The sequence below is a fragment of the Haliaeetus albicilla genome, chromosome 9 (assembly GCF_947461875.1).
Source record: "Haliaeetus albicilla chromosome 9, bHalAlb1.1, whole genome shotgun sequence".
Classification (NCBI taxonomy): domain Eukaryota; kingdom Metazoa; phylum Chordata; class Aves; order Accipitriformes; family Accipitridae; genus Haliaeetus; species Haliaeetus albicilla.
Window position 1 is genome coordinate 33356046 of NC_091491.1, and position 27655 is coordinate 33383700.

The following is a 27655-nucleotide window of genomic DNA, read 5'->3' on the forward strand; positions in this document are numbered from 1 at the left end:
TCAGCTGAACACAAGTCTGTCCATGCTGGCAGCCTGACCATGGCATATCAGCATTGTACCTTGTAAGGGCTTCATTGCTGCCACAGCTTGTTACTGTCCATCCAATACCACCTTGGCCTTTTGTGCCCAGGAGCAGGGGGAGGGGGTGCTGTTTGGTCTCTCCTTATCTCTTTGGATTCATTGTGCCTTGTGTGTGTTTCTAACCCTTTCTCTTGTTGCTGTCACTCCTCCTTTCTCCGCTGGCGCCATTTCTGTCCATCCCATCTCATTGGCTGCTGTAGCAATAGGTAAGAGACGCGTGGTAGGCCATGACTGGCACTGCACAGTGGGCAACTAGTGTGCTAGAAAAGCTTCACCGACCTGAGGCTTCTCCTCTAGCGTGCACCAGTCTGATTGCTGGTTCTGGTACTAGTTCTAGTGGGTTAGAACTTGAGGCTGGGAGGGCTAATGCTCCAGAGCAAGCTGAACTTTCCTTGCAAGGCTTACTGGAGGGGAGGAATGGGACTTTTAGATACTGTTATTTTATAGTAGATTAAATTACTTTCTTACGGAAGAACTAAGGTAGAAATGAAATACTAATTTAACTCAAACTTGCAAGCCTTCTGGAGCAGTAAAACCTGAGAAGTATTTGAAGGCCAGAATTTTGCTTATGGGGGAGCGTGTTTACTGATGAAGCTTCTACGTATGTACCCAGACCTTCAAGGAACAAACACCTGCTGTGGTAGCATATGTTTCTTTGAATATCCTTTGTTTTCAAACTTGGAACTGTCTGCTGGATTGTTGACAACCATCAATGCTTATGAGCATTTGTATGCCTGTATTCTTGCTTGGGAGGATGTTACTACTGTCTGCTCTCAAACACAGTTCTGCATAATCACTACCATGGCCTTGATGCTGCAGTCAGAAGACCCCCTGTTCTACACAGTGTCTGAGAGTATGAATAATAAAGCACAATTAGATGAGTCTTGGCTTGGTGTGTAGACCATTGCTTTAAGTCTTGTTCTTTTCATATAAAGCACTTGGGCTTCCTTCCTATGTTCTTAGGATTGGTGGACTTTAACTTAATTTGGGGAGTTTATCCTGACTTGTAGCTACAGGATAAGGAAACTCTAGTGTGGAAGAGCTGGCATCTAGAATGCCACTTGGACATCCCTCTTTACCCAGGAGAGATTTGTTCCCTATCACTAGTTTATAGACAGTTTGGATTAAAGATGGCAGCAGCTAGAGGAAGCTTGTGCAGCACCTTTTCAGCACTGTGCAGAACCTTTTTACCACAAATGGTACTGGACAGTCCAGTGCACATAATGCAGTGCTACTAGTATGTGGCACTGTGGGGACCCTAAGTCCATGTGCAGGAGACCTGTTCTGAAGCCTAGCAGGCTTGAGAGGACGTGTAACTGGAAAGCCAAAAATGTTCCTAATCCTGCTTGCTGTTTTGAGCTTGCCCTCCACAGTGCGTGGGGTATGGAGGTGAGGTGGATCTGAGAACTAAAGCTCCCTTTTGTGGTGTACCTGGGCCCTGACATCTGTCAGGTGACCTGGGTAGGTTTTGCTGGTTTTTCCTCAGTCGTATGTCAGGGAGGACGTGTCACCAGCAAATATCTTGGGAGACTACAACTTGCTTTGGGGCAAGAGTATGAAGACCTGGGCATGCAAAGTAGGCAGTAACTAGATGTTTGGTCAAAACTGGGCTCTTTGAGCCATAAGCTGCTACTGTGTTTGTTCCCAGCTATGGCAATCAATCAGGAGTGCTAGCAAAATTAATTGAAAGGAAGGTTCCTTTGCCATCTGACTCCTGATGGAGGTTAGCTTCTCCTTCTGACTATAGTTACACTGTAGTCCAAAGCTCCTTAGAGACCAGTAGTGCTCTGTCTCTTTAGTTTGTGCAGAATTTAATGTCTAACTCTGCTCAGAGCTTTTACTTGTCCCTCTTAGACATCCCCACTTAGGTGCTCTTCCTAAGTGAGCTTGGTGTATATAGTTCAGTGTCTGACTGTAATCACATAAGCAGAACTGTGCAGCTAGCTTATTTTCATGTACGCTGTGCTAACTTATCTTTGGTGATGATCTCATAGGCGGAATGCTGTCGACGCCTTCCGCGTCAATGTCATCCATGCACGGCAGCAGGTACGCTCACCTGTCACCAACATCGCCCGCACAAGTTTCTTTCATGTCAAGCGTTCCAACATCTGGCTGGCTGCTGTCACCAAGCAGAATGTCAACGCTGCCATGGTATTCGAGTTTCTTTATAAGATGTGTGACGTGATGACTGCCTACTTTGGGAAGATCAGTGAGGAGAACATAAAGAACAACTTTGTGCTGATTTACGAGCTACTGGATGGTGAGATGTTTCCCTTATCTGCGATGTCATACTGCGCTTGGTTATTCTAAACCCCTTAGCTTAGTTTGATGTAGTAATAATCATTGAAGTATTTTTAACATGTGTGACAGAGTTCAAAATTACGTGTTCTGCTTTCTAATGCCACCTGCACTGGAAGTGTGGATAACATCTCAAGCCATAGCCTTGTGTTGATCATGGCTCACTTTGCTGCAGTGTGGGGACCTGTGGGCTTGTGTAAACAAGGCAGCTGGTACTGGACCTCAGCTTTTGAGTGGACCCTGTGTAGGGCTGTCATTATACTGAGGTATATAAAGAGGGCTATTGTTAGCACCTCTAAGGCCAGCCATCCCAGCTAGTGCTCAGGTGGCTCTAGTACTGTATGGTAGCAGTTACCCCGGGCTGTAGTTGGTTGCCACTCTTGGATTGCCTCTTGGGGGCAATTCTGAGATGGAAGGAAATCAATAAAGCCCAACCTACTTTGTCCCAGTCCTACTGTCCCCAGTGATACAGCTCCAAATTTCACCACAGAATAATAATACAGTGTTTCTTCAGCTGCTGGTGATACCAGCCTGCCTGTGGAGATTGCCCTTGAACTGTCCCTGTTTTGCATAACATGAGCACTTTGTGTTAGTTATGCTTCAATTTGTTTTCCAGACAAGGTACCGTGTGTGTGTCCTGGGATTCTTAGCCAAGGGTCACACTGACTGATGGTTTCTCTGTTCCCTCTGGGCAGATCAAGAGACTGCTGTTTCTCTGCTTTGGTCAGTCACTGCTGTCTCCTAGTAGGCACAGTGAGATCAAAACCTGCCGGTGTGGTGTTACTCAGTATTCATGTTAGTGGTCTTCTCTCCCCTCTAGATCTCTTGCGGGTTGTTCCTTTTTCTCTTTGAGGGGAGTGGTTAAGTGCACTGTCTGTAGTTAACATCCGTTTCTCTCCCACACTGATCATCCTGCAGTGCCACTATTCTGCTGGGGGTTTTTTAGGTTTTGATTTTTATTGCATTTTCATAAGAAAATCAAAACATAAATAAAATGCTGTGAAGATTGATTATTCTGCTGTTGGATAAAACTTCTTTGTTGTCCCTTGGATGTTTTTGGAAAAACTCAATGTACCCTGTGCACATGGCTAGACTAGTTGATCTTTAGTCCTGAAGTGCAGTTGTATTTTAAAACCAGCAAATTCATCAGTTGGGCAGCTTTTCATCACCCCTCCTCTCCAAAATAGTGCACTGTGAAGTCAATTTAGCAAGGCTGGTTTTTTTCTCTTGGTAAGGAATGCTCCAGCAACTTATCCAGAAATTCAATGTGTAAGCAGTGTCTGTGCACTAATTGGCTCTTTCCTTATAGGAATGGTTAGTATGGTTGGCATGTTTATACCTTGCAGCTCTGAACTAACCACCTTTTACCCTTCCATAGAAATCCTGGACTTTGGCTATCCTCAGAACTCTGAAACAGGGGCCCTGAAGACCTTCATCACTCAGCAAGGCATCAAGAGTCAGGTAACCAGAGGAATTTGGGGTACAGCACTGCTCTGCTGATTAATTTTCTGTAAGCCTGTTCAAGAAAGTATGGTCTTAATTACCAGCTAACCATCTGACCTGTGCTGAGTGGAGGTGCCTGAGTAGATTGAGAACACCCTGGCAAGGATGTAGCTCAGCTGCATCTCGTTCTAGGTGTCTCTGCACTTACGTGATCTTGTGTTCCCTGATGCCTGGTAAGGTGCGGGAGGCAGGGCCCTGAGCCTAGGATAATGCCAGTCCCTTGCATGTAAATGACGGCTGGCTTCAGGCTCTGCTCTGTATCAGCTTCTGACAGAGGACAAACAAATCTACCTGCTGAACCAGAAATAGGTCTTCTGTCTGTGAATCTCGCTGAGCAGGTCTTCTCCACCAGTCTTCAGTGCTTTGAGCTGTCAGGCTTTCATGCCTGTCTTGTAATGAAGTATTCTTCAGCCTTGTGAATCTTGCTGTTAGTCAGGAAGCTAATGTTATTCTGTCATTGCCTGTAACATCTTTGCAGATCAGCATCAGTACATTCTGAGCTTTCTCATGTTAGAGATGAGAATCTCAATGGTGCATTTGGCACAATGTTAACCCTTGCAACAAAGTTTATGTGGAGGTAGAAGATAAAGGGCACTTGGGGGAAAAAGACACTTAAATTGGACTGTTCTTGGGAATGTGTTTTAAACTAGCTCTAATCCTACTCCAGGCTATGGCCATCAAAACTAGGCTTCCCATTTTGGACAGCTCATGCTCAACCTCTAAAAGCAAAGGACTGTTATAGTCACTGTTTCTCATGTCCCCAAGGAATATTGCTCACCTTGTCCATCTAACACAGCTATGCAACTCATAATGAGGACTTAGCCTAAAACTCAGTACTCTCCCATGTAGCAGGTGAGTCAGAAAAAAGCTGGGAGTCAGTTTGTACTGAAGCTGTCTGCAGCAGGGATCGGGGTGAAGCTTCAGCCCCAAGGTACAAACAGAAGCAAAGTGCTCAACAAGAGCCTGCCTGGCAACTATTCTTGTTTAGGATAAGCAGAGGTCAAAGTCTCTGGAGGCTCTGTTTCAACTACATTCATCAGCACTGACTTCTTAAGAACTCCTTTTTAAACTAGCTGCATCTCTCAAGAAGGAGGTGAGAGAGAAGCTGCCCCTGAGCAACATATTTCCTGCTAGAACAGCAAACAGTGTTTTGCAAGAGGGCATGTATATATCAGTGGCCAGATGCGAGTGCATCCGGTCTCAGTCCCCCATCCCGAGCCCTAGTGTAAATCACTCTGGCCTTCTGCAGTCTGAGATTTTTGGGCAGTCAGCACTCAAGATAGCTGAGTCAGCTCCGGTTCCTAGGAAAACTCAAAACTAACCACCACCCTCACTTCCTTCCCTAGCTCTTTTTTTTTTTTTTTTTGCTTTTGTCTGTTTTAACAAACTCCTATGCTGTTTGTGCACAAACGACTGTCACCACATCTTGCTTCATTCAACAGCAGGTTTAGTCCTTCCCGTACAAAGAGGAATTTGGACTTCAGCTTTACATAAGTAAGCAATTATTCTGCTCTGTGTTGGAATTTTGTGCAGCCCAGTTCGGAAAGCAGAAGTAATCCTTTCCAGGCACAGTATGGCAAGGGCAACAATTGAAACAGTACTTGCCATATTTCCTTGTCTGCTCTCTGTTCTGGTACATCTAGACTCCAACTCCTCTTTCACTTACAACCAACTTCTGGCAGGTACCTTGGAACAAAATCTGAGATGGGGTGGCCTGTCATCTGTGTTCCCTTATCCCTGCTTAGTTCCTGATGGTGCTTTCCTTGGACTTGCGTCCTGCTGAATTTAAGGAGCAAAATCCACAGTTATGGCAGACTTTCTGAACTGAACTTTTTGACATTTGTTCACAATGGAAGATTTGAGGTGTACTGAGCTGCTGCACTCTGAATGCCCACCCTGTATGGCTACAGTGGTCTTTCCAGGGCTGGTGATCTTGGAATACAAGATCTGCTTTATTTTTTTAGGAAGTGGGTCTGATATTGCTGTGTTGCTTGCCAAGGGAAGTAACCCTGTACTCTGGGAATGGGGTGATGTGGCACAGGGGTTTTAAAAGGTACTGGTGTGCAACATGGTTTCACTTCTAGTCCCTACCCGTGAAGCAGCCCACTATTCAAACAGCAGGAGTGCAGGCCCTGCTGATGTCCTGTATCAGAACTGAGGCAGGCATTGGCTCAGATATCTTCCTCCAGCAGAGGCTAAACCTGCTCTTGCAGCTCAAGGTGAGCTGTGCTCTCTGTACTGAGTTCTCACTCTTCAGATCCTGTCTGCATCTGTCCAGACTTCATTAACTAGATGAATGCTGTAATTTTCTTCCCCTCCAAGTGCTTTCTGGGAGTGTGTGTTGGTCAACTCTTAGTTAAAGCGTTTTCCTGAAACCTTAGACGTACTGTAGTGCTAAAATTCTGGTGTTACTTTTGGAAAGTGAGAAGAGGGCTGCGACCAGCTGCAAGAGCCCGGGAAACCTGCTGGTAGCTGACTGCCTTTAACCTAGTCAACGTGCTGCAACTGACTACAACAAGTTGGATATTCTTGTCCCATTTTAGCTGACTGATTTGTCCAGCTCAGGGAACCTCCCAGTCCTGAGAAATTTCAGACCTGGGTGCCTTCAGTCCCCCGCTTAGGGAACACTCATGCTGCTGGGTGATCTCAGCTTCAGCACTCCCCAGGCATCTGCTTCCAGATCCATCCAGTCACTTTCTGTAGTGACCAATAGAGGTTCATGGCACTGATGCTGTTGCAGAAGATGGGAACGTCAGCACATGGTCAGTGTCCCTTTGGAGGCCAGAGAACTGGGTATTATATCTACATGTGCCTCTCGTTCCTCTAAAGCCTGAACAAAGCATTGAACAAGGCAGATAAGGAGGCTTTTGTTGTGGGACAGACAAGGGAGGTACTTTGTACTGCGTTGGGCACTTACCTCAGCAGTTCCCAGGGCAAGGTAAAACTCTCTGTCTCTTGGATGTTATGATAATGGCTCTGCTTCCTCAAGGAATGACCGTGTCTGTGGCAAGAGCATGTGTGAAACCAAGCCACTTCAGGTTTAAAGCTGAGATCACGTACTGCCACCCTGTGGGCCCAGTGCAAGGCTGCTGTGGCAGGATCCACTTCTGTGTTGTGCAGCCATTGTGGTGAAAGAGGCAGAATTAACAAGGATATAACTTTATACAGGACCCAGATTTAAGATGCCTGCAGTCCTGGGTACCTGGTACTTCCCATAGTCTGGGTATCTGGACCATGATAAACATCCAGGGTTTGCTTTAGGAGTGGCAACATGAGGAGTCCCTTCTGCATAGGAACATTACTGGGAGTGGTGTTTGGGCTGTCTGTCACTCCCTCTGCTCTTCCTTTTATTTGAGTGGTGTGTAATGGGCCAAGTCTGAAAAGCCATTTCACTGCTAGGGGTGCTGGGTTTTCTGAGAGGAGCTAAAGGTCAAAGCCCCTCATCTTGTTTGTGGTAATTGGCTATGTAATTAATGATGAACTGGCCTGCTCTGTTTCTGTCCGGAGGTAGCCTTAAGCTTAACCTGCCTCTTTCTCCCTTCCTCCCTTTTCTTGCTATTGACCTGCTTGCCTGTTAACCTTGTGTGCACCACACTTGCTGCTATACGTCTACTTCTTGACTTTCTGCGTGTGACTGGACCCCGCCTGTAGCATCAGGTAGGAAACCTCCCTGTGCCTCTCAACACAATCCTTAGGGCTTTTAGGAGGCTTAGAGCCTGGACGCTGTTAGATGCACGTTAGATTAGTGTTCATATGTAACTCTAATGACTGCAGTCATTAAGAAGCAGTCCTTGGGGACTAGCTGTCTTGTGGCCCTAGGGTTTCCTGTTGGATAAGGGTGTGAACTGGGCTGTCAGCTGCTTCTCTGCTTGACATGAATTGATGTGACAGTCTGAGACGTGATTTGAATGTCATTGGTGGAGCCCATGCCTTCCTGCACCTAGCTGTAGCCTAATGGACTAGCTAACAAAATGGAAGAACCTTTCCTGCTGTCGTTATGGCCAATTTTTAGTCAGGCTTAGGATTTTCTGTATTGAGAAGGGAATGACCAAATCATGGGGGGTGTGACAGCACCCATATCTAAGTGTCAAAAGCAGATGTGTGTAATAAATGGCAAGTGGCTGGTCTCGGATTTAGAGCAAGGTTTCTTAGTCTTTGAATTTATCTAGAGGTCTAAGATGTCATTTCTTCCTTTCAGACTAAGGAAGAGCAGTCCCAGATCACCAGCCAGGTAACTGGACAGATTGGATGGAGACGTGAAGGGATCAAATATCGTCGCAATGAACTCTTTCTTGATGTGCTGGAAAGCGTGAATCTCTTGATGTCCCCGCAGGGTAAGTAGGAGCTGTTGAGCTGGCATCCTTCTTCCCTTCAAGGTTTGTGAGTGGGGACTTGTGTAAGTGTTCTGAACTGCACTCTTCTCTACAACAGGTCAGGTTTTGAGTGCCCACGTCTCTGGTAGAGTGGTGATGAAGAGTTACCTGAGTGGAATGCCAGAGTGCAAGTTTGGCATGAATGACAAGATTGTCATTGAAAAACAGGGCAAAGGGACTGCGGATGAAACGGGGAAAAGGTAAGAGGCATGGGCAGAAAAGTCACTTGCCACCAGGGACCCTTATGAAAGGGCAGCACTTAATAGCTTTTCTGATCTGATCTTTTCTTCCCTTCAGATGTTACTGCTAACTTTTTTCTGGGTAGATCAGTTGTTATGCAAGCTACCAGCCTGAGGGCCTCAATACAGAGGGCTTCTCTACAGCTTTTCAAATACTAAGATTCAAACATAGTGTTAAGTGTGGAGTTCTTGCAGCTGGAAACACTTCCTCAAGATGGATTTTTCCCAGAATTTGTCTCTAGTGGTCCTAGTCAGTGCAGAGACTTATTCATAGGATGCAGTAGTTGTGCTCCCAAGGAATGGTGAAGGAACCCCTCTGACCATAGCCTGCTTTACCTAGACTGTTCCCACAAAATAGAACAGCTGACAGACTAACACTGGGTAAGACCCTCCTGCTGACATACAAGTGGTCAGTGGCTGGGTGGATTGGAGGCTCATCCCTTTCAGGAGCCCAGCTGCCTTCCTTCCCAGCTGCACCTCAGTCAGTACCCACACTGAAGCTGAAAACAGGTCTTATGCCTTTTCCAGCCTTCCTGCTTCGGATGAAGAGATAAAAGCAAAGGGACTGCCACTTTTCTGTCACTAACCATTTACAACTCAACTGTGTTTCTCTTGGTTGTTTTTTGTTTTGTTTTGTTTTTTTGCTGACCCCCAGTGAATTGGGAAGGTAGATAATCTGTTTCAGCTCTGTGTGCACTCTGCTCTCCCCCCGTCTCTTGCTTCATGTGACTTGTGCATGTAACTTGGATCTCAGACACTTTCCATGATGGTTCCTGTAAATGGGGCTGAGCTGCTATTTGCCTTTTCTCTCAGAACCAAGCCAAGAGCTATCGCTTCACTGTCACTCTTAAGCCATCTTTCCTATACCTGAATCTAGCTAGTAAAATAGACAAGCCTCAGGTGGCTGCCCAGTGGGGATATACTCTAGTGAAAGTCATCTGCATAGACCTCTGAAGAGTCAGTAATACTGTCCCAAAGCTTCTATGCCATGAGCGCTTTTGCCTGTAAATGTGCTATTTTCTTGAGTTACAGAAGCAAGATGGACAGAGACTCTTGCTAGGTGGTTCTCCCTAGCTGTGGTTCTCCAGTGGGTAAGAGCTTGGAGATGTTACTCTCCAGAAGCATTTAGTTACAAGGTGACCAAAAGTGACAGCTGCTGCCTGTTGCTTTCTGGCATCTAGCACATGGCAATGCCAAACCCTGAGTAATGCTGCCTGAGACCTGGAGCAGTGCTAGGCAGCAGGGCTTTCCCAGCAGTTTTCCAAAGAAACAGGAACTAGTTGGCTAACATTGGCTTTCATCTGGGCAAGAGATGAGGAAAGACTAACTCCCACTTAGGAAGCACAAACTACACCAATGGGTTGTGTAACTAAACAGCCAGTCAGCCTGGGGTCAGTCTGCTTCCCGTTTGTGCAGGTAATGGTGGTTCATAGGACAGCTGAACCTGCCTGTAGTGCTTATACTATCTTAGCACACTTGCATGGTTGTCCTGTTGTTCCCAGCAGTTGAGGCAGCCTAGATATCACTGCTGCACCTTCTCTATGCTGCTGCCTCTTCTGTTGCTACTGCCTTCTCGTTTTCTGGTCCCTCTCAGTAGCTGAGAGTTCTTGGCTGACCTTAGGACTTGTAGCAAGGAAGGTATTCTCAGAGACTAGAACCCAGCACAAGTTCAGTGATGGCAGGTTAGGCTAGTGCACCTAGATAGGCAGATAGTAGCTGTGTAGATTTTTAGAAGCAATATACACAAACTTTTATGGCATAATGTTGTGGTCTTTGGCAAATCAGTTTAGAATCAAACCACCTGCTAGCAGTGTGGAAATCAACAGCTGTGAAGAGATTTCTGAACAGGAAGACCCTGAACCTGGCTTCTCCTGGCTGTGTGGCAGTGGGATAGCTTTGTGGACAGGAAAGTGTTTTCTCTCCTTTGAACTGTGCTGCGAGAAGACTTGGGCTAGCAGAGTTGCCTTTGCAGTACTGAGGTGCTGCTGGCATGCAGACCCAAGCATTGTGTTGCTGGCTATGACAGAAGGGTCCTCCTCTAATCTCTCTCCTCTTTGGGGAGAGGAGGGAGAGAATTCTTTCAAACAAGCTTCCTGAAATATGATTTTTGTGATGGTGAAACAAGGAAAGTCTGAGCCAAGAGGCTGCTGTCCCCTAAATCTCTCCCTGCCTCCCCATTTCCTGGACACCTGCGATGGCAACATGCTCTGTAGAGTAGTTTCTGCCTGGACAGACTTTGACTGCAGCAAGATACCAGGGCTGCAGCTTGCACTTGTTTAACTGTGTCTTGTGTTTTTAGCGGCAAACAGTCAATCGCCATCGACGACTGCACTTTCCACCAGTGTGTGAGGCTCAGCAAGTTTGACTCTGAGAGGAGCATCAGCTTCATTCCACCAGATGGAGAGTTTGAGCTCATGAGGTACTGTGGTTGGGGATGAACAGGCTGGTGTTGGCATCTGCTTGCTGCTGCAGTAGCATTGCTGCTCTGAGGCAGACTTGCAGCCCTTGAGCACCTAACAAATATGCACTTGCCTTGTTTTCAGAGTGGAATCTGTAGGGTTGTCCTGGGTGTCCCACAAATCCTTCTGTTACAAATGTGGTAGAAGCCCAGCTGCATGGTTTTCTTTGCCACAGCCATAGTGTTAGATGTGGGTTTCCTTACCCTTTAGCTTGCAGTATCTGGTTTTTTAGTGCTTAAAACTGGTGTCCTTGAACATAGGCCATTGGCAGGAACCAGATATAAAACTTGGGAATTGAGAAACCATCACTGCCCTATGGCAGCACAGATCTTACTGCTGCTTCCTTCTGGAATGGCTTCCTTTCTGGCTGATGTTTCTAAGCTGTTCCCTGTATGCAGAGGCTATGTCTTTAGGAAGGTGGTACAATTTGAGACTGTAAGGGAGCTAACTCCTCAGAAATCACTGTTGCTTGCATCCCTGCAGATATCGAACCACTAAGGACATTATCCTTCCCTTCCGTGTGATCCCACTGGTGCGGGAGGTGGGTCGGACCAAGCTGGAAGTGAAGGTGGTGATCAAATCAAATTTCAAACCTTCCTTGCTGGCCCAGAAGATAGAGGTAAGAAAATAAAAACCTATGGTGTCTTGTGCCTGGGAATTGTGCCTCTACTTTGTCCCCTGCTGCAAAGTCCTCACAGATGAGTCCTCAAGCTTGTGCAGGACTAAAAGAGCGAACAATGCCCCATGGATGTGTGGTGCTGCTGCGCTTGGAAGGGAACTGCTGTAGAGTAGGGAGGTGGATTTTGTTTTCAGTTGCACAGCCACCTTGGCAGAGGCCTCGTTATTCCCTGCAGCAACTGTTTGCTTAATGTCTTGGCCACTGTGAAAAGTTCATGTTCTTCTGTCTGCATGATCTGATGATATGTCAGACAGGCAGCAGGCTATGAGCTCTGTAAGACAGGCAAAGGGTGGCTTTGCAGCTTAGTCCCCTTCTGGGAAAGCTGTACTGCTGCAAAGCTAGGCTGTCCAGAGCCTGGTGCAACCAGACCTCCCTGGCCATCCTGGCATCCTTCCTGAGCTCGTCTGCCTGACACTAGCTGGGTTTCCTGCAGCCTGAACTGGAGGGCTCTGCCCTGTTCCTCACTGACTGTTGTGGATTCTGAAAATGTGTTTGAACCTTTTCTTCAAAGCAAGAAACTGGAGAGCTAGCTGTTGTGGTTTAACCCCACTCAGCAATTAAGCACCACGCAGCTGCTCACTCACTTCCCCCCCCCCCCCCAGAGGGATGGGGGAGAGAACGGGGGCGGGGTGGGGGGGGAAGTAAAACTTGTGGGTTGAGACAAGAACAGTTTAATAGAATAGGAAGGAGGAAAATAATAATGATAATAACAATAATAATAAGATTACAATAATAAAATGACAATAATAATAAAGAATTGGAACATAAAAAAGTGATGTACAATGCAGTTGCTCACCATTTACTGACGGATGTCCAGTTAGTTCCTGAGCAGCGATCCCCCCCCAGACCAAGTCCTCCCAGTTTACATACTGGGCATGATGTCACATGGTATGGAATACCCCTTTGGCCAGTTTGGGTCAGCTGCCGTGGCTATGTCCCCTTCCAACTTCTTGTGCCCCTCCAGCCTTCTTGCTGGCTGGGCATCAGAAGCTGAAAAATCCTTGACTTAGTTTGAACATTACTTGGCAACAACTGAAAACATCAGTGTGTTATCAACATTCTTCTCATACTAAATCCAAGATGTAACAGTATGCCAGCTACTAGAAAGAAATTAACTCTATCCCAGCCAAAACCAGGACACTGTGATGCCTTGTGGTAGCTGATGTTCTCTGGGCCCTGAGATGGGAGAGAGAAGGCCAAGGGGTCCAGGACAGGTGGTCTTCCCCTGAGACTGCACAGAGTGCCCAGGCTGCAGTCTCCTCGCCCCTGCTCACCAGACTCTGCTTTCCAGGTCCGGATCCCAACACCCCTCAATACCAGTGGAGTGCAAGTCATCTGTATGAAAGGGAAGGCAAAGTATAAGGCCAGTGAGAATGCCATTGTCTGGAAGTAAGTGAGCATGTTGGGTCTGGGGTACTGCAGGGGCAGGGCTTGGGGAGGCAGAGTCCATTTAGTGCTCCTGTCTGTCCTGAGCATGTGTAGTGAGGGGGAGAATAAACTCGGGCACCTTCTCACTTCTGGACTTTCTCTGATAGGATAAAACGTATGGCTGGAATGAAGGAATCCCAGATCAGTGCAGAGATTGAACTGCTGCCCACCAATGACAAGAAGAAGTGGGCTCGGCCACCAATCTCCATGAACTTTGAGGTGAGTCCCTGCCTGCCTTCCAGGGTGCAGCTAACCTTAGAGAAGCTTTGTCAGTCCAGTCCCTTCTGCCCTCATGGGAATTGCACAGGTTTGAGTGCTCCCTGTCCCAAGCTCACATGTGACTCTTCCTAGCACGAGGCCAGCCAGGTGGCAAAGCTGATGGAAGAAAATTGCCTTTAAAGCCACTAGAGTCTGTCACGCATGTGCAGGGAGTAGGGAAGGGAGCAGTGGCTCTTGGTGTCCATTTCTAGATACATAGCCCAGAGGTCCTGTGGCATTTTTGTATGGAGAGCGTCTTACCCCTCTGTTCCAATGCTCTCTGCCTTTCCCCTTCTCAATAGGTCCCGTTTGCGCCCTCTGGGCTGAAGGTGCGCTACCTGAAAGTCTTTGAGCCAAAGCTGAACTACAGTGACCATGATGTGATAAAATGGGTGAGGTACATCGGCAGGAGCGGGATCTACGAGACCAGATGCTAGCCCCAGCAGGCTGGCGGGCTCCCTCTTCTCCAAGCCATCCTCCGCCTCTCCTCAGTCTTCAACTACATTCAGAGAAAACATCTGCCTGGCCCCCTCTACGCAGATTGAAAGACCCTGTGGCTCACCTTGGGAGTGAACTCACCTGCCCGTGCTCAGTTACCACCCATGCTGCAGCTGAAGTTCAGAACCCAGTTGTGCGCAGGGGTGCAGTCAGCCTCCTGCTCCCCGTCCCAGGGTGAGGAAGGGCTAGTCTAACTCCCATCCTCTCGTGATCTTTCTAGGGAACGTCCACCATTAAACTCCTCTTCTGTTGGTGTCTCACTACTTGCATCATATCCTAGTATTTTTGAAGTTCTTGTGCATATGTACTCGTAGAATAGACCTAAACATAGACTGGACAAATCTGAGTTGAAGTTACCCTGGCTTCTGTACTAGCTATTGCTGTTGTGGTAGATGTTGCTGGCCAGTCCGAGATGCCTGGGGTGGTGAGTTTGTCGGGCCTCCCCCAGAGGAGATGGTGGGCTCGCCAGATCTCACCACCAGCTTATATTTCTTGCAAAGTCGTCAGTATAGAGTCCTGCCGTGGGAAGGTTTGTGACCAAAAAGGATGAGGGTTTAGGCTCTTACTGGTGTGTATGTGGGTGGCACAGCATTTCAGGTCCTTAGAGCACTTACCCCCACCCACTGCTGGCTTGAGCCAGTCTGTCCTTTCCAGACAAATGGGAAACGTGGCCCCTCTGTCCCAGGGAGTGCGGGGTCAGCTGAGCTCTGTCAGGATGTGAACAGGGTCTGTCCTTGGGGAATCTAAAATGCAGCTGGCGGTTAAAGCCCCCTGCCCCAGCCTGCCCTCTCCACAATTCTACCAAATGCTTCTGGGCCATAGGAATGCTGCTGCTACCCACAATCCCGCTTCTGGTAGTGTGGTCTCCATTTTGTACACTTTGTGATTTGTCCAGCTCTGAATCTAATAAAGTATGTAGAACGGAGAAGGCTACCTGTGCTGCTGTTGGGGACTTGCGGTGCAAGAGCCTGGGCCGTGCTCTGGGCCTGTGCCAGTGTGCCTTGGGCTTGCTTTTGTTGCTTCCCCAGCCCTGGGCTGCCTGGGTGTTAGTAGGTAAACAGGACAATGTTTTTGTTTCCTGCAGCGCCACTGCTGGACTCCAGCTGCTGCTGCAGCTCCCTGGGGAAAGGAGGGTGCTCTGGCCATTCCCCCTGGGGCTGGCTCACCAAAACCTGCAGCTGGGCTACCCTGTCCAGCCTTCTGCCGGCCTGGCTCCTCTGAAGTGAGCCTTGTGAACTAAGTGAACCTTGGTGGCTTTTCCTTGTGAAGCAGCTGATGGGGAAAAAAAAAACAGTGAGTTGTTTTTCCCTTTTGGCTTGGCCTTTGGAGGCTGGGGGCAAGGAGGGTGCTGGGCCTGCTCCCTGAAGGCACAAGCGACTGCTGCAGCAGCTGAGTGGCCCTTGGCTCAAGGCCCGTGAGCAGAGGGCTGTGCTGAGCACGGGCACGGCCCCGGCCCCGGCTGGCTTATTCCGAGTCCCTTAACAGAAAAAAACCCACCACCCAGCCACCGTGTAGTGACGGTGGTTGGACAGCCCAAACTCTTATTTTGCTGCTTTAAAAGGAGGGATGAGGAAACCCAGCCCCAACGCCTCACCCGCCCTCCTCCGCTGCGGGGAAGGCCGGCCCCGGGGCACCTCGCCCGCCCGCTGGGTGCCGAGGGGCTGCGCGCCCCGGCCTCAGCACCGGCCCCGGCCTCAGCACCGGCCCCGGCCTCAGCACCGGCCCCGGTAGCGGGCGGCCGCCCGCACGTGCCGGCGGGCCCGCCCCGCCCCAGACTCCACTTCCCAACGGCCCCCGCGCGCATGGCGGCCTCCCGCCTCCTTCCCGGCGGCCCCCGCGCGCGCGCCGTCCCTTCCGCCTCTGCCGCGGTGCCGGGCTCCGTGCGGCGGCACCGGGCCGCGCCGCGGCCGGGCCCCGCTCCGGCTCCGGCTCCGCCATGGCGTCCTGCGCCGACATCCTCCGCAGCGAGTTCCCCGACCTGGACGGCGAGGTCTTCGCTTACGTGACGGGTGAGCGGCGCCCGCCTCCCCGCGGCTCGGCCTCCCGCCCCGCCGCGTGTCGCGACACCGCCCCGCTGTCGCGACAGGCCGGCCGGGGAGGGGAGGGGCGGGGGAGGGCGAGCGGGCGGCTGCCGCCACCTGTCGGCCGCGTCGCGACACGCGGCCGCCCGTCGCGACAGCGCCGTCGCCGTGTGCCCGCAGGGATCCTGCACGGCAGCGGGGCGGACTTCGAGTCGGTGGACGAGCTGGTGGAGGCGGTGGGGGAGCTGCTGCGGGAGGTGTCGCGGGACGCCAAGGACGACGGCGCCATCCGGGAGATCTGCCAGCGCCTCTTCAACACCCTGCAGCTGTAAGGGTCGCCCCCGCCCTCGCACCCTCCTCGCCACCCTCCTCCTCACCCTCCTCCTCACCCTCCTCCTCCTCTCTCGCAGGGACGAGGGCCGGGCCCAGCGCTGCAGCCAGGTGCTGCTGGACACCCCCATCCAGCTCTCCCAGATCACCGATGGATACGGTGAGTGGGGACCCCCAGCCGCGCGTGTCACCCCCGCGGCTCCCGCCCTCTCTCACCAGGGTGCCAGCGGCGGGGACGGGCTCGGGGCGTTGAGTGTGCAGGCGCCTGACCTTGGGGAGCGGTTCCCCCTGCCCACGGGCGCCTCGGGCTCCCCCTCACGGGTGCACACACACACACACCCCCCACACACCCCCACACACACTTCTCTTCCTGGTGCTGAGCCGGGGCCGGCAGCACCTGGCTGCCTGCACGTTAAGCTGGGGTGGTGGGAGAGGAGCCACCCTTCGGTTCCCTCGTCCTGCTGGACAGGGAACGGTCGTGCCTGGTCGTGGGCAGCCGTTACGGCAGCACTTTGTGGAGCCTCCCTGGAGCACCTGCTCACCAACTCAACCCTCTCGTTGCAGCAGATGCCAGCGTGGACCTGCTGCCGGGGCTGTTGCTGAAGAGAGGCCAGACCTCGGTAAGTGGGGGGCCGTGCCCTCGTTTGTAAGCCAGCAGACCCGGTGGGAGCAACTAATGCGTGGGGCTGCAGGTGCCCTGCCCTGCTCCAGTCACCTCGGCCTTGGAGAGTGGCTGGGACAGGCAGCCATCCTGGTTAGGGACAGAGCAAGCTCCTCCTTGTCAGGTTCACTGTAATTTGGGAAACTCTTGACCTTGGTCTGGTAAAGAGGCTCAACAGGAGTTAACGGCTTATTAATTTGACAAGATCTATTTTCCTGTCATTTCTCGATGAACTTCAAAGCGTGGGTGATGCAGTGGTGGTGCTCAGAGCGCCGCTTCTCTGACTTTCACAAGGACCTTTGGATTCCGCAGCAAGGTGTTTGAGAAAATAGGATGTACCGGGATGACATCGTGCCATATTCAATGAGAGAGAAAATCCTGGCTAATGGTTAGATGCTGGAATGTTACAGGTGGGGAGTTAGCAGGGAGCAGCTGTTTTCCAGAGAGCTGCTGCGGGGAGGTCGTAAGCCCAGCTTTAGAAATGGCTGTAGATTGTCATGGTTTGAGAGATAAGAGCAGGAGCAGGGAAGTTGGGAAGCAGTTACGCTCCGTGACCCGAGGAAAATGGGAACGTCTTTACCGACAAAATGTGTGGCTGCTCAGGAGCAACCTGGCTTGCCCTCTGCGTTGGATGTGCCAGAGTTTGAATACAGGTGAGGTGCGGTTGTGCATCTGCAAAGCAAGGATGGCGGTAGCTGTACGCGGTGGGCAGTCACTCTATCAGGCTGGTCTCTTACAGAGCTCTCCTTTTGTGGGGTAATGTGTTGAGGACGAGAACCCCTCGCTTGGAGGCTGAGACCTAACGTGATCCCCATGTGTCTGAATGGGAGTCTTAAGTGAAAGCTGGCAGCTCTTGCTGGTTTTGGCACCAGAGTTGTTGCTGCTGGGTTCACTCTCTGGCTCTCGTGTCCACAACTCAAAAAGGATCTTCAGAAAAATTGGAGACGGTTCAGAGGAGGCCTCGGGAGGCCTCTCAGGTTTTGGAGGACATGTCTTACTGGGAGATTCAGGGAGCTTGTTATAGTTTACAGAGTGACTCAATCTGTCTGTAGGTACGGGGTCACAGCTCCAGTAACAAGACGCTCTTCAGTCTAACATGCAGGTCTGTAACATGCTTCGGTGGCTGCAGAGTTGCCTAGAAATATCTAGGAGTGTTCTTGGTCAGCCACAAATATTTGACTTGACACAGGAATAAGCTGGAGTGGGCTGAGAGCCTGGCCAAGACCAGAGGCCAGGTTAAAATGCTTGGCTCGTTCTTGCCTTCAGGTTTAATTAAATGCTTTTTGTCTCTGTCGTGATTGATCCACTGCGTAAGCTGAGTTTGTTCCAAACTGGCTAAAGTTTAACGTGTCGGGAAGGGAAACGCCTCATGGTCCAGGGCGAGGGTGGGTGCAGGGTGTAGCGGAGGAGGCACTGGGATAGCAGGTTGCTGCTGATGAAGTGACTTGGCTGGCCCCAGTCCCTGGAACTACAAAAACTGGCTGTGCGTTAGGGTCAGCCAAACCCTTTGCCTTGCTGAGGCAAACTGTTGTGTATGAGCAGTTGATTTAGGATTTCATTCCTGAAGTGACTTCCTGGCCTGATTAGCTTCCTCAAAATGTGCTTGAATCTGTCCCAGTTCCTCTGTCCTACCTCCCTCCTGTCCTCCCTCCCTTCCTTCCAGGCATGAGGCGTTGATTGAGCTCTTTTCTCCTGGTGCTGGGCTTTTGGGGCTTTTGCTGAAGATGCTCTCTCTTCTTTAAACTCTCTGTTTTGTGCCCCAGATGGTGAATGCCAAGAAACTGGAGAAGGCGGAAGCCAGGCTGAAAGCCAAGCAGGACAAGAGGATGGAGCGGGATTCTCTGAAGTCATCTGGCCCTCTGTGAGTATGGAGGGTGCCTCAAAGATCCCCATCCTGTTCTGCTGAGCTTGGCTGGGATCTGGCTGTACCGGAGCTTTCCTGTTGAGCCCCCTTCTCTGTCTTCTGCCTGCCTGCAGGGTTCTTGAGGAGGCATCTGCCAGCCAAGCTGCCAGCAAGAAGGAGACTCGCATGGAGTCATCAGGCAAGAACAAGTCGTATGATGTGCGCATCGAGAACTTCGATGTGTCCTTCGGTGAGCGGTGAGTGCAGGTTGGGAGGTGGGACAGATTCTGACTGAGGTTTTGGACCATGGGGGATTGAGACTGGATTGGAGAGTGGTTGAGAAATTACAGAGGGTATGGGAAAGATCAGAAAGCAAGGTGGGCACCCGACCCTCTTGGCTTTGGGCAGGAGAAGTCTGTGATGGTTGCTTGGCTCCAGCACAGCCTGAAGTACGCTGGGGGCAGGTGGCTGCTGGTTTTCTCCCTCTCCATGGGGCAGTCTGACTGGGTACCTGCCTGCCTGTCTGGTCTCTTGCTTTAGTGTCCTACTGGCGGGAGCAGACCTGAACCTGGCGTTTGGACGGCGCTACGGACTGGTGGGCAGGAACGGGCTGGGGAAGACCACGCTGCTGAAGATGATCGCCAGCCGGAGCCTGCGCATCCCCTCGCACATCAGCATCCTCCACGTGGAGCAGGAGGTGGCAGGGGACGAGACGCCGGCGCTGCAGAGTGTGCTGGAGTGCGACACCACTCGTGAGAGCCTGCTGCGGGAGGAAAGGGATCTGACGGCTAAGGTTAATGCTGGCAGGTGAGATGTTGCTGCTGGGTTTCCAGCCCTTCTATGGCCTCTTGACCACGAGGTCTTGTTCTGAGGTCTCTCCCTTCAAATGAAGGGCTCCAGCAAGGCTGGGCTGCATCTTGCCCACCTTAGTCCTGCTTGGGGAGATCAGCCTCCTCCCCTAGCACTCAAACCCTCACCCTGGTCAGTCCCACACACTCCTCTTTGTCCTGCCCCAGGGGAGAAGGGACGGAAGGTGCCAGGCTGTCGGAGATCTACGCAAAGCTGGAGGAGATTGAGGCAGACAAGGCCCCAGCGAGGTGAGACAGCCCTGTAGGCACCACTATCCGTTGTCATGGCCAGAGCTGGGCAGTGGTTTGGGGCATGGAAGGGTGATGCTGTGGTGCTGGGATCCACCATGTGGGGACAGGGGCCTCTCCCTACTGCTCTTATTGTCTCTTCTTCTGTCAAGCTCTGCCGGGTTAGGAGTAGTCGAGCTTCCCCACAAAGCTGGAGGGATTGTTTTTTGCCCCAAATGGCTTGCATTGTTGCTGCTGCACCTCTCAGACCTCCCTAGGTTCCTGGTGTCTGGGGAACATTTCTGGGATGTTGGTGGTAGTGACTCTCTTCCTGTCTAAAGAGTTGAAAACTTCTTGCAAATCTCCTGGGAGTTCATGTGGATGCTTTGCCTTGCTGGGCTGCATTTCCCAGCCAAGTGCTGTTCTTGGGTGTGCAGGAAGTTTTCCTGCGCCAGAATGGCTTTAAACTGTGCAGCAGAGTCCCCTTGATGGCCATGGGTCCAAGACCTCAGACTGTGCTCTGCCATTGGATGCTGTAGCTGGATTCCAGTTCTCTCCCCTTTTTCCCAGGGCGTCCGTCATTCTTGCTGGGCTGGGCTTTAATGCAAAGATGCAGCAACAGACAACCAAGTAAGTTGCCAAGCCCTGGGCATCGAGACAGAAATGGGTCTGGGGAGGTGTTGTTCCTAGCAAGCCCCCAGGCACTGCTGTGGCTGTAAGGGAGGGAAGCCCTGTGGGAGAGCAAGTGTCTATTCCTACCCATCTGATGTGGTCTCCTGCCCTGGGGGTGCCAAGCCACCTGCCTACTGGACCACGGATCTTTGTGCTGTGCCCAAGATCTCTGCAAGGACAAGCTGTCTCTGGGTGACAGCAGAGCCGAAAGGGCCACAGGGGAGTGGGGAGCCTGGCAGGCAGGCAAACACAGAGTTGCTCTGCGTTAAACAGTAAACCCTCTCTGCAACCTCTTCTCTCCTCAGAGAGTTTTCCGGAGGCTGGAGAATGAGACTGGCCTTAGCCAGAGCCCTGTTTGCCAGGTTGGTGTCCAGACCTTCATGCTATGGGGTTAACCCTCCTTGCCGTCTGTGCTGCGAGGTGCAGGGGTGCTGCCTAGGGGTCCTTTCAACTGAGTTTCTGGGGTTGGGAAGGGTTGGAGACATCACAGCTCTGTGCGTGTGATGAAACGCGCTCTGCACTGACCCTGTGCTCTTTTTGCTTTTGATACCCATGTCTTGTTTTTCCTAGGCCAGATCTCCTTCTGCTGGATGGTAAGTTGATACTGCGAGTCCCCTTCGACACCACTGCTGGGCCTGCCTGTGCCCTTGCTGGGCTTGGGAACGTGCCGTGGCCTTTAGCTGCCTGCTCAAAATAGCCCTGTGTGACGGGGCTGGAGTGGCGGGGCTGTCGGTGCTCCCCTGGCACAGTGGGCAGTGCTGGCCGTGATGTGGGGAAGTCTGCCTGGGCAGCCGCTTTTGCTGCGCTCAGCAGAGCTCTGCTCTGTGCCCCAGCCAGGTGGTCTGTGTCTCATCCTGCCCCAAGCAGTCCCTTTCCCTCGCCTGTCCCCGTGATGCACCCTGGCTACCAGCCCGCACTGGGGGGAGTCCCTTCACCACAGGGGGTAACCCTGGGGCTAGGAGGTGCCCACCCTGGGTGAAGGGTCTGGGTGAGATGCTGCTGCTGGGCATCAGGGTCTGGATACCGGTATGGAGTGGGGGGAGCGTCCCTGGCTGAGCCTTGGACCCCTGTGCCCATACCCCATCACACCCTACATGTGTGAGTCCCCTGAGCTGGGGGAGGAAGGTCCCCACGCAGGGTCTCTTCCTCCACAACACTGATCGCTAGCCTTTCCTGTGTAAAAAAACGTAATCCAGCCATCTTCATCCCTCCTGACCTCAGTGCCTCTCTCCCTTCCCTCAGAGCCAACGAACATGCTGGACGTGAGGGCCATTTTGTGGCTGGAGACCTACCTGCAGGTAGGGGGTGGCGGGAGGCCCCAAGACAGAGTGAGGGCAAGGGATGGAGATGTCCTCCAGGCTGGTGTCTCACCTCGCTGGGTGGTGGGGCTAAGCCCTGCACTCTGGCTTGATGATGCTCAGGCCTCCCTCTCGCTGTCTCCTCCAGACCTGGCAGTCGACCATCCTCGTGGTGTCCCATGACAGGAACTTCCTGAATGCAGTGGCCACGGACATCATCCACCTGCACTCGCAGCGGCTGGACACGTACCGCGGGGACTTTGAGAACTTCATGAAGATCAAGGAGGAGCGGCTGAAGAACCAGCAGCGAGAGTACGAAGCCCAGCAGCAGTACCGTGAGCACATCCAGGTACTGGGAGAAGCCAGTAGTGCTGGGGCACTCTTCTCCCAGCTGTGTCCCTTTCTCCATGTTTTTAGACCTGTGGATGTGTGTCCTGGTTTCAGCTGGGATAGAGTTAATTGTCTTCCTAGTAGCTGGTACAGTGCTATGTTTTTGAGTTAGGTATGACAAGAATGTTGATAACACACTGATGTTTTCAGTTGTTGCTAATAGTGTTTAGTCTAAAGTCAAGGATTTTTCAGCTTCTGATGCCCAGCCAGCAAGAAGGCTGGAGCGGCACAAGAAGTTGGGAGGGGACACAGCCAGGGCAGCTGACCCAAAGGGGGATTCCATACCATGTGAAGTCACGTCTAGTATATAAACTGGGGGGAGTGGGGGTGGGGGGATTGCCGCTTGGGGACTAACTGGCCATCAATCGGGGGATGGTGATCAATTGCACTGTGCGTAATTTGTACATTCCAATCCTTTTATTATTACTGTTGTCATTTTATTAGTGTTATCATTTTTAGTTTCTTCTTTTCTGTTCTATTAAACCATTCTTATCTCAACCCACAAGTTTTACTTGTTTTCCTGATTTTCTCCCCCATCCCACTGGGTGGGGCGGGGGGGAAGTGAGTGAGCAGCTGCATGGTGCTTAGTTGCTGGCTGGGGTTAAACCACGACAATGTGGCTGTATTGTTACAGGAGGTTTGGCAGCAGAGTGGAGTGGCTGGGACTGAAGGGGACCTAGGGCTCTCTGATGCTTTTCTCTCTTGTAGGTTTTCATCGACCGCTTTCGCTACAACGCCAACCGGGCATCCCAAGTGCAGAGCAAGCTCAAGCTGTTGGAGAAGCTGTGAGTGCCTGTCCTGCTCCTCTCTGGAGGTGGGGAAGGGGCAGCGCTCATGGGAAGAAAGAGGTTCCCAGGGTGCCTGGGAGATAGAGGGGTGCTTTGGGCGTTGGGTGCTCTGTTCTCTCTAGTCCAGAGGCTTTGGCTAGGATGAGGTGTCACAGAGCTGAAGACTCTCTCTGGGCTTCTGGTGTGGGATCAGACCCCCAGTGCAAGGCACCTTGGTTACTTGTCTCCTCTCTTTGCAGGCCAGAGCTGAAACCTGTGGACAAGGAGTCTGAGGTGATCATGAAGTAAGTGTCCCCTGAGCCCTTGCTTGGGAGGGCACCTGGCTCCATTTCTGACATGAGCTCCTCCTGGGTCCTGTCTCAGCTGTGGGACAACCACCCCTTCCTGAGGGCCAGCCTTACTCTGATAGGGAGCCCAGACAAGCCCCTGTGTTCAGGCTGGGTTCCCTCCTGGGGACAAGGCTGCAGATGAGTGTCCCCTTCTTGTGACCATCCTTCCCAGAGGCCCTGCATGGTAGGGAGCCCCCCTTGCCACCTGGGGGGTTGCAGAGGTTGTCCCGGGTGGGGGGGCTGGGAGCAGGGTCTTTGAAGTTCCTGGGCATCTCTCACCTCTTCCTGCCTTCCCAGGTTCCCTGATGGCTTTGAGAAGTTCTCCCCCCCAATTCTGCAGCTAGACGAAGTAGACTTCTATTATGACCCAAGTCACTACATCTTTCGTTCCCTCTCCGTCTCTGCTGACCTGGAGTCCCGCATCTGTGTGGTATGTGGGATCGCAGAGCAGCGGTGGCTGTGAGGGGCCTTGGGAGGGCCAGCTTTGATATTAGGTCAGGTTGCTCAGGTCCTTGTCAAGTTGAAATATGGATATCTCCAGGGAGGGCTATTTGTCCCATTCCTCTGGGTCCCATTGCAGCATTTGACCATCCTCATTTTGAGGAACATTAGAACATTTTTCCTAATACCAGTTAGAATTTGTGACTTATGCCTGTGGTCCATCACCCTTTCACCCGGGCACCTCTAAGAGACTGGGTCCGTCTTCTCTGTAACTCCCTGTTAGCTGACAACAGCAGCGTGTAGTGGGGGCTTCTGCTACATTGGATGGGGCAGCAGAGAGACTCTTACATGCTCGCAAATGAGGCTGGGACCCAGTAGTCCTTAAGCTCGGGGGTTGGGGAGGGAACATCTTCTAGCATTCTGCCTGTGCTGCTTGTCAGTGATAGAAATGCAGCTTCCAGGTAGCTGTATTCACTGGTAGGACTCTCAACCTGCACCCCTCCACTGCGTGATCATCCAAGAGAGCGGAAATTCCCTGATCACTGCCCCCCCTCTCCAAAGTACCTTCATGGGTTTCACGTTCTCCAATGCTGCTGCTGCTTCTCTAGGTTGGGGAAAACGGAGCTGGCAAGTCGACCATGCTAAAGATCTTAATGGGGGAGCTGGCGCCAGTCAGAGGGATCAGACATGCTCACAGGTACCTGGTAGGAAGGGCTGGGGGACTGGGAGGAATGGTGCAGCTGGAGGGCTTCTGGGCTGTGCTTTGGAGTGATGGCTGCCCGAGTAACGGGGATGGGTCCTGCACACCCACGCATATGCCCCCCTTCCTGTAGCTGCAGCTGCAAGTGCCGTGGTTGCAGGGCCTGGTACCAGCTCCTGATCCCTCTTCTTGTTCTGCAGAAACCTCAAGATCGGTTATTTCAGCCAGCACCATGTGGATCAACTGGACTTGAACATCAGTGCTGTAGAGTTACTGGCAAGAAAGTTCCCAGGTGAGTTTTGGAGATCCCAGGAGATCAGGGAGATTGAGGTCTCCTTTGCCATGCATGGAGCACCATTGATTTGTTCCGTGGCCCTGGGCAGAAGGCTCTGTCACGTCTGTGCTTAAGGGACACTGCCTGCTCTGGTTTAACTCCCCACGTCCAGCCAAGTTCAGGACACCAGCTATGAGAAGCAGGGGTAGCTGGCAGGTTGCAGACCTCAGGCTGCTGCTCCACTGTGGCTGGGTTTTGGGGGCAGATGATCCACTTTCCTGCTGGGCACAGAACGAGCACCGGCTCCCCCTTTCCCAGCTGCCAAAACCTCTGGCTCCCTTCTCTACCACTTGACATTACGTGACGCGGTGACAGGGAATTGGGGGCAGCGTCACTTCTGGAGTCAGTCACCAGCCCTGCAGCCACTGTCCTGATTGCGTCAGTCAGATTTTCCCCACAAACCCCCTGCTTGGGAGGCAATTACCTGGAAGCAGCTGCTGAATTCCTCCCACACCGTGCTGGTCTGGCACAGGCTGCCCAGCCACGGCGCCCACCGCACTCACGGTGCCGAGGGCCCTGTGTCACGCTGGGTCTGCCATAGCTGTGTTGTGACACGCTCCTGCAGGGAAGACGGAGGAGGAGTACCGGCATCAGCTGGGGAGCTACGGCATCTCGGGAGAGCTGGCCGTGCGTCCCGTGGCCAGCCTGTCTGGAGGTCAGAAGAGTCGCGTGGCCTTTGCCCAGATGACTATGTCCTGGTAATTTTCTCCCAGATGCTGTTAATTTTTGCATGGCTCCATCCCTGGAGCCTGCTTCACCGGGAGGAAGGCGGGCACCCAGGGACTTTCTGCTGCCCCATGGAAGCCTTGGGACTTTTGTGGGGAGGGAGGTTGTCATCCTGGGGGGGACTGTGTGGAAGGAGGCAGGTGGCTTTCTCCTACTGCTTTGGGCACACCGGGATGAGAGGTGTCCCTGAAGCTGGGTGATGCTGATCTTGGGGCCAGACACATGCCGACGGCTCTGGCTCTAAGTGGCTAAAGCAGCTGCCTGTTGGAGGTCGCTGCAGTAGGACGGGGTGTGGACCCAGCCCAGGCCCGTTCCAGTGCATGCTCAGAGCTGTCGTCTCTTCCAGTCCAAACTTCTATATCCTGGATGAGCCGACAAATCACCTGGACATGGAGACCATCGAGGCACTGGCAAAGGCACTGAATAAGTTCCGGGTAAGGTTCCTTCAACAAGATCTCCCATTTTTCTAATGCTTCCTGCAGCCTCCAGCTCTCGTTACTTGGTATTATTGCCAGAGGTGGGTGGTCAAATATCAGTGGTGGCTTCAAGTCCAGGACAGAATTTGGGAAGTCAGTCACATTTCTGCCTTAGCCGTCTGTCCTGGTGGTTTGTTTCACTTGCTGGCTTTGTCTAGGGGTTGCTGAGAGAGGCAACAGCAGACCAGAGAGCACTTTGTCCCCCATCTTGACCAGTAAAGTACACCCTGTGGCTTCTCACGTGCTGCATGTGGCACTCAGCCCTGCCTTGGGGCTGCTGCGATCAGCCTGGTTCTCACTGGTTTGTAGTTTCTCTCAGGTTGGTGCAGTTTTCCTGTGAAAGACAAGCTTAACTGAGGTTGCTTGGGGCCTTGTCCAGCCACCTTTTGACTGTTATTGACTCCACCTGGAATCTCCATCCTTGAAGTTGTCAGAGACCTGGAGAGCCAGTAACAAACGCTGCACTTGCCTTCCAGGAGGGGAGGCTAAATACCTTACTGCTGCACATGCCTCCTCCGTACGTGGTCTGTCTGTCCCCACAAAGGAAGGAAAGGCTGGGATTAGGTCCCTGCCAGTGGAATATTGTTCAGTTTTCCCTGGAGCGGATGGAAACCTGAAGTCCTGGGCACAGGCTGGGCAGGGGCGCAGGATCTCCACGTCACCAGCGCTGGGCCCTGGGTTGTGGTCCACTAAGTTCCTGTTTTTTCCCTCCTTGTGCATTGGCAGGGTGGTGTAATTCTGGTGTCCCACGACGAGCGCTTCATCCGCCTGGTATGCCAGGAGCTGTGGGTGTGCGAGAACGCCACCGTGACCCGCATTGAGGGTGGCTTCGACCAGTACAGAGACATCCTGAAGGAGCAGTTCCGGAAGGAGGGTTTCCTATAAGGGAGGCGGGAGCCGGACTGCGCCGGGGGCTGGAGCTTGAAGCTCGGCCGCTTCGGCATCCATCCCAACTGTGCCTGGCAGAGCGCTGAGGAGGCTGCTGCCCGCATGGACCGTCAGCCATGCCATCAAACTGCCACCTGAACTGCTCTCCCCTCCCGGGGCCGGGCGGAAGGACAGCGAGGGAGCGGGAGCCCGGTGCTGCGCGTGGCCAGGGGGGCACGCCGGGGGCTCTGCTGCTGGCCGAGGCTGTGCCCGGCGCTGGGCCCACTGGAAAGGCTGTGCCTGGAGCTGCTGCTTTGCCGAGAGGAGGGAAGGGGGTGTTGTGTCCCGACTCCCCCCCCCCCCCCGCCCCGGTTTAACTCCGTGCTCTGGAGGGCAGGAGAGGAGCTGTTCTCCATGTTCCTTTGCTTCCCCCTCTGCCTTTTTTTTTTCTTTTTTCTTTTTTTTGGTTTAACTGGCTGAACACTAGTCGGGCTCCATCACATGCCACCATCCCCTCTGCCGCCCTGGAGGGAAACGAGGCCTTTGCTGCTAAAAGTAACCCCTGCCTCTTCCCCCAGCCCCTGAAAACTGGGGCTCGCTTGGTCTGTCCTGCCCAGGGGCTTGCGTTCCTAGTGCGGAGGGAGCCAGAGCCCGGCTCTGCCTGGGCCCAGCTCCCTGCTCCCTTCCCCACGCTGCTGCCGCCGCTGCTGCCTCACCTCGCTGCCTGCCTTTCCTTTCAAACCGGCCCTGGGGTGGGCTGCCCGGGGGTGGGCTGCCCGGCACCCCTCCCTGCCCGCCTGCGCAGAGGTTGCAGTGTAAATAAACCCAGGACGCAGTGGGTGCAGCGCTCTCCTTTCCTTGGGGGGGCTTGAATTTGGGGGGGGGTG

The 27655-nt window shown here is 52.4% G+C and overlaps 2 protein-coding genes across 5 annotated transcripts in view; both read left to right on the plus strand.

Moving 5' to 3' along the window:
- Positions 1-14744, plus strand: part of AP2M1 (adaptor related protein complex 2 subunit mu 1) — a 30992-nt gene extending 16248 nt beyond the window's left edge. For all 3 annotated transcript variants that reach the window (XM_069792547.1, XM_069792548.1, XM_009921818.2), the window contains exons 3-11: positions 2076-2341; positions 3758-3840; positions 8081-8216; positions 8314-8455; positions 10794-10913; positions 11437-11572; positions 12924-13021; positions 13168-13279; positions 13621-14744. In XM_069792547.1, coding sequence (XP_069648648.1) covers positions 2076-2341; positions 3758-3840; positions 8081-8216; positions 8314-8455; positions 10794-10913; positions 11437-11572; positions 12924-13021; positions 13168-13279; positions 13621-13755 — 1228 coding nt within the window. In that variant the 3' untranslated portion in view covers positions 13756-14744. The remainder of the gene's footprint in view (positions 1-2075; positions 2342-3757; positions 3841-8080; positions 8217-8313; positions 8456-10793; positions 10914-11436; positions 11573-12923; positions 13022-13167; positions 13280-13620) is intronic.
- A 915-nt stretch (positions 14745-15659) lies between these two features.
- ABCF3 (ATP binding cassette subfamily F member 3) lies at positions 15660-27608 on the plus strand. Of its 2 annotated transcripts, none has more exons than XM_069792549.1 (21): positions 15660-15825; positions 16018-16165; positions 16248-16327; positions 16732-16787; positions 18592-18689; positions 18806-18928; positions 19212-19478; positions 19688-19768; positions 20318-20377; positions 20725-20781; positions 20990-21012; positions 21662-21717; positions 21866-22066; positions 22816-22892; positions 23135-23179; positions 23522-23654; positions 24274-24362; positions 24566-24657; positions 25265-25397; positions 25772-25859; positions 26628-27608. In XM_069792549.1, the coding sequence occupies exons 1-21, from the start codon at positions 15753-15755 to the stop codon at positions 26784-26786; spliced, it is 2139 nt and encodes a 712-aa protein (XP_069648650.1). In that variant the 5' UTR covers positions 15660-15752; the 3' UTR covers positions 26787-27608. The 2 variants fall into 2 exon arrangements, with proteins under 2 accessions (XP_069648650.1, XP_069648651.1); XM_069792550.1 differs by having other exon boundaries at positions 16735-16787.
- Positions 27609-27655: the final 47 nt, after the last annotated feature.

Bases quoted from the DNA above. Each gene is read 5' to 3' on its own strand.
- ABCF3 (XM_069792549.1), top strand. From the start codon at position 15,753: ATGGCGTCCTGCGCCGACATCCTCCGCAGCGAGTTCCCCGACCTGGAC. The intron at 16,166-16,247 runs GTAAGGGTCGCC...CCTCTCTCGCAG, and splicing joins CTCTTCAACACCCTGCAGCT to GGACGAGGGCCGGGCCCAGC. The intron at 21,013-21,661 runs GTAAGTTGATAC...CCCTTCCCTCAG, and splicing joins AGATCTCCTTCTGCTGGATG to AGCCAACGAACATGCTGGAC.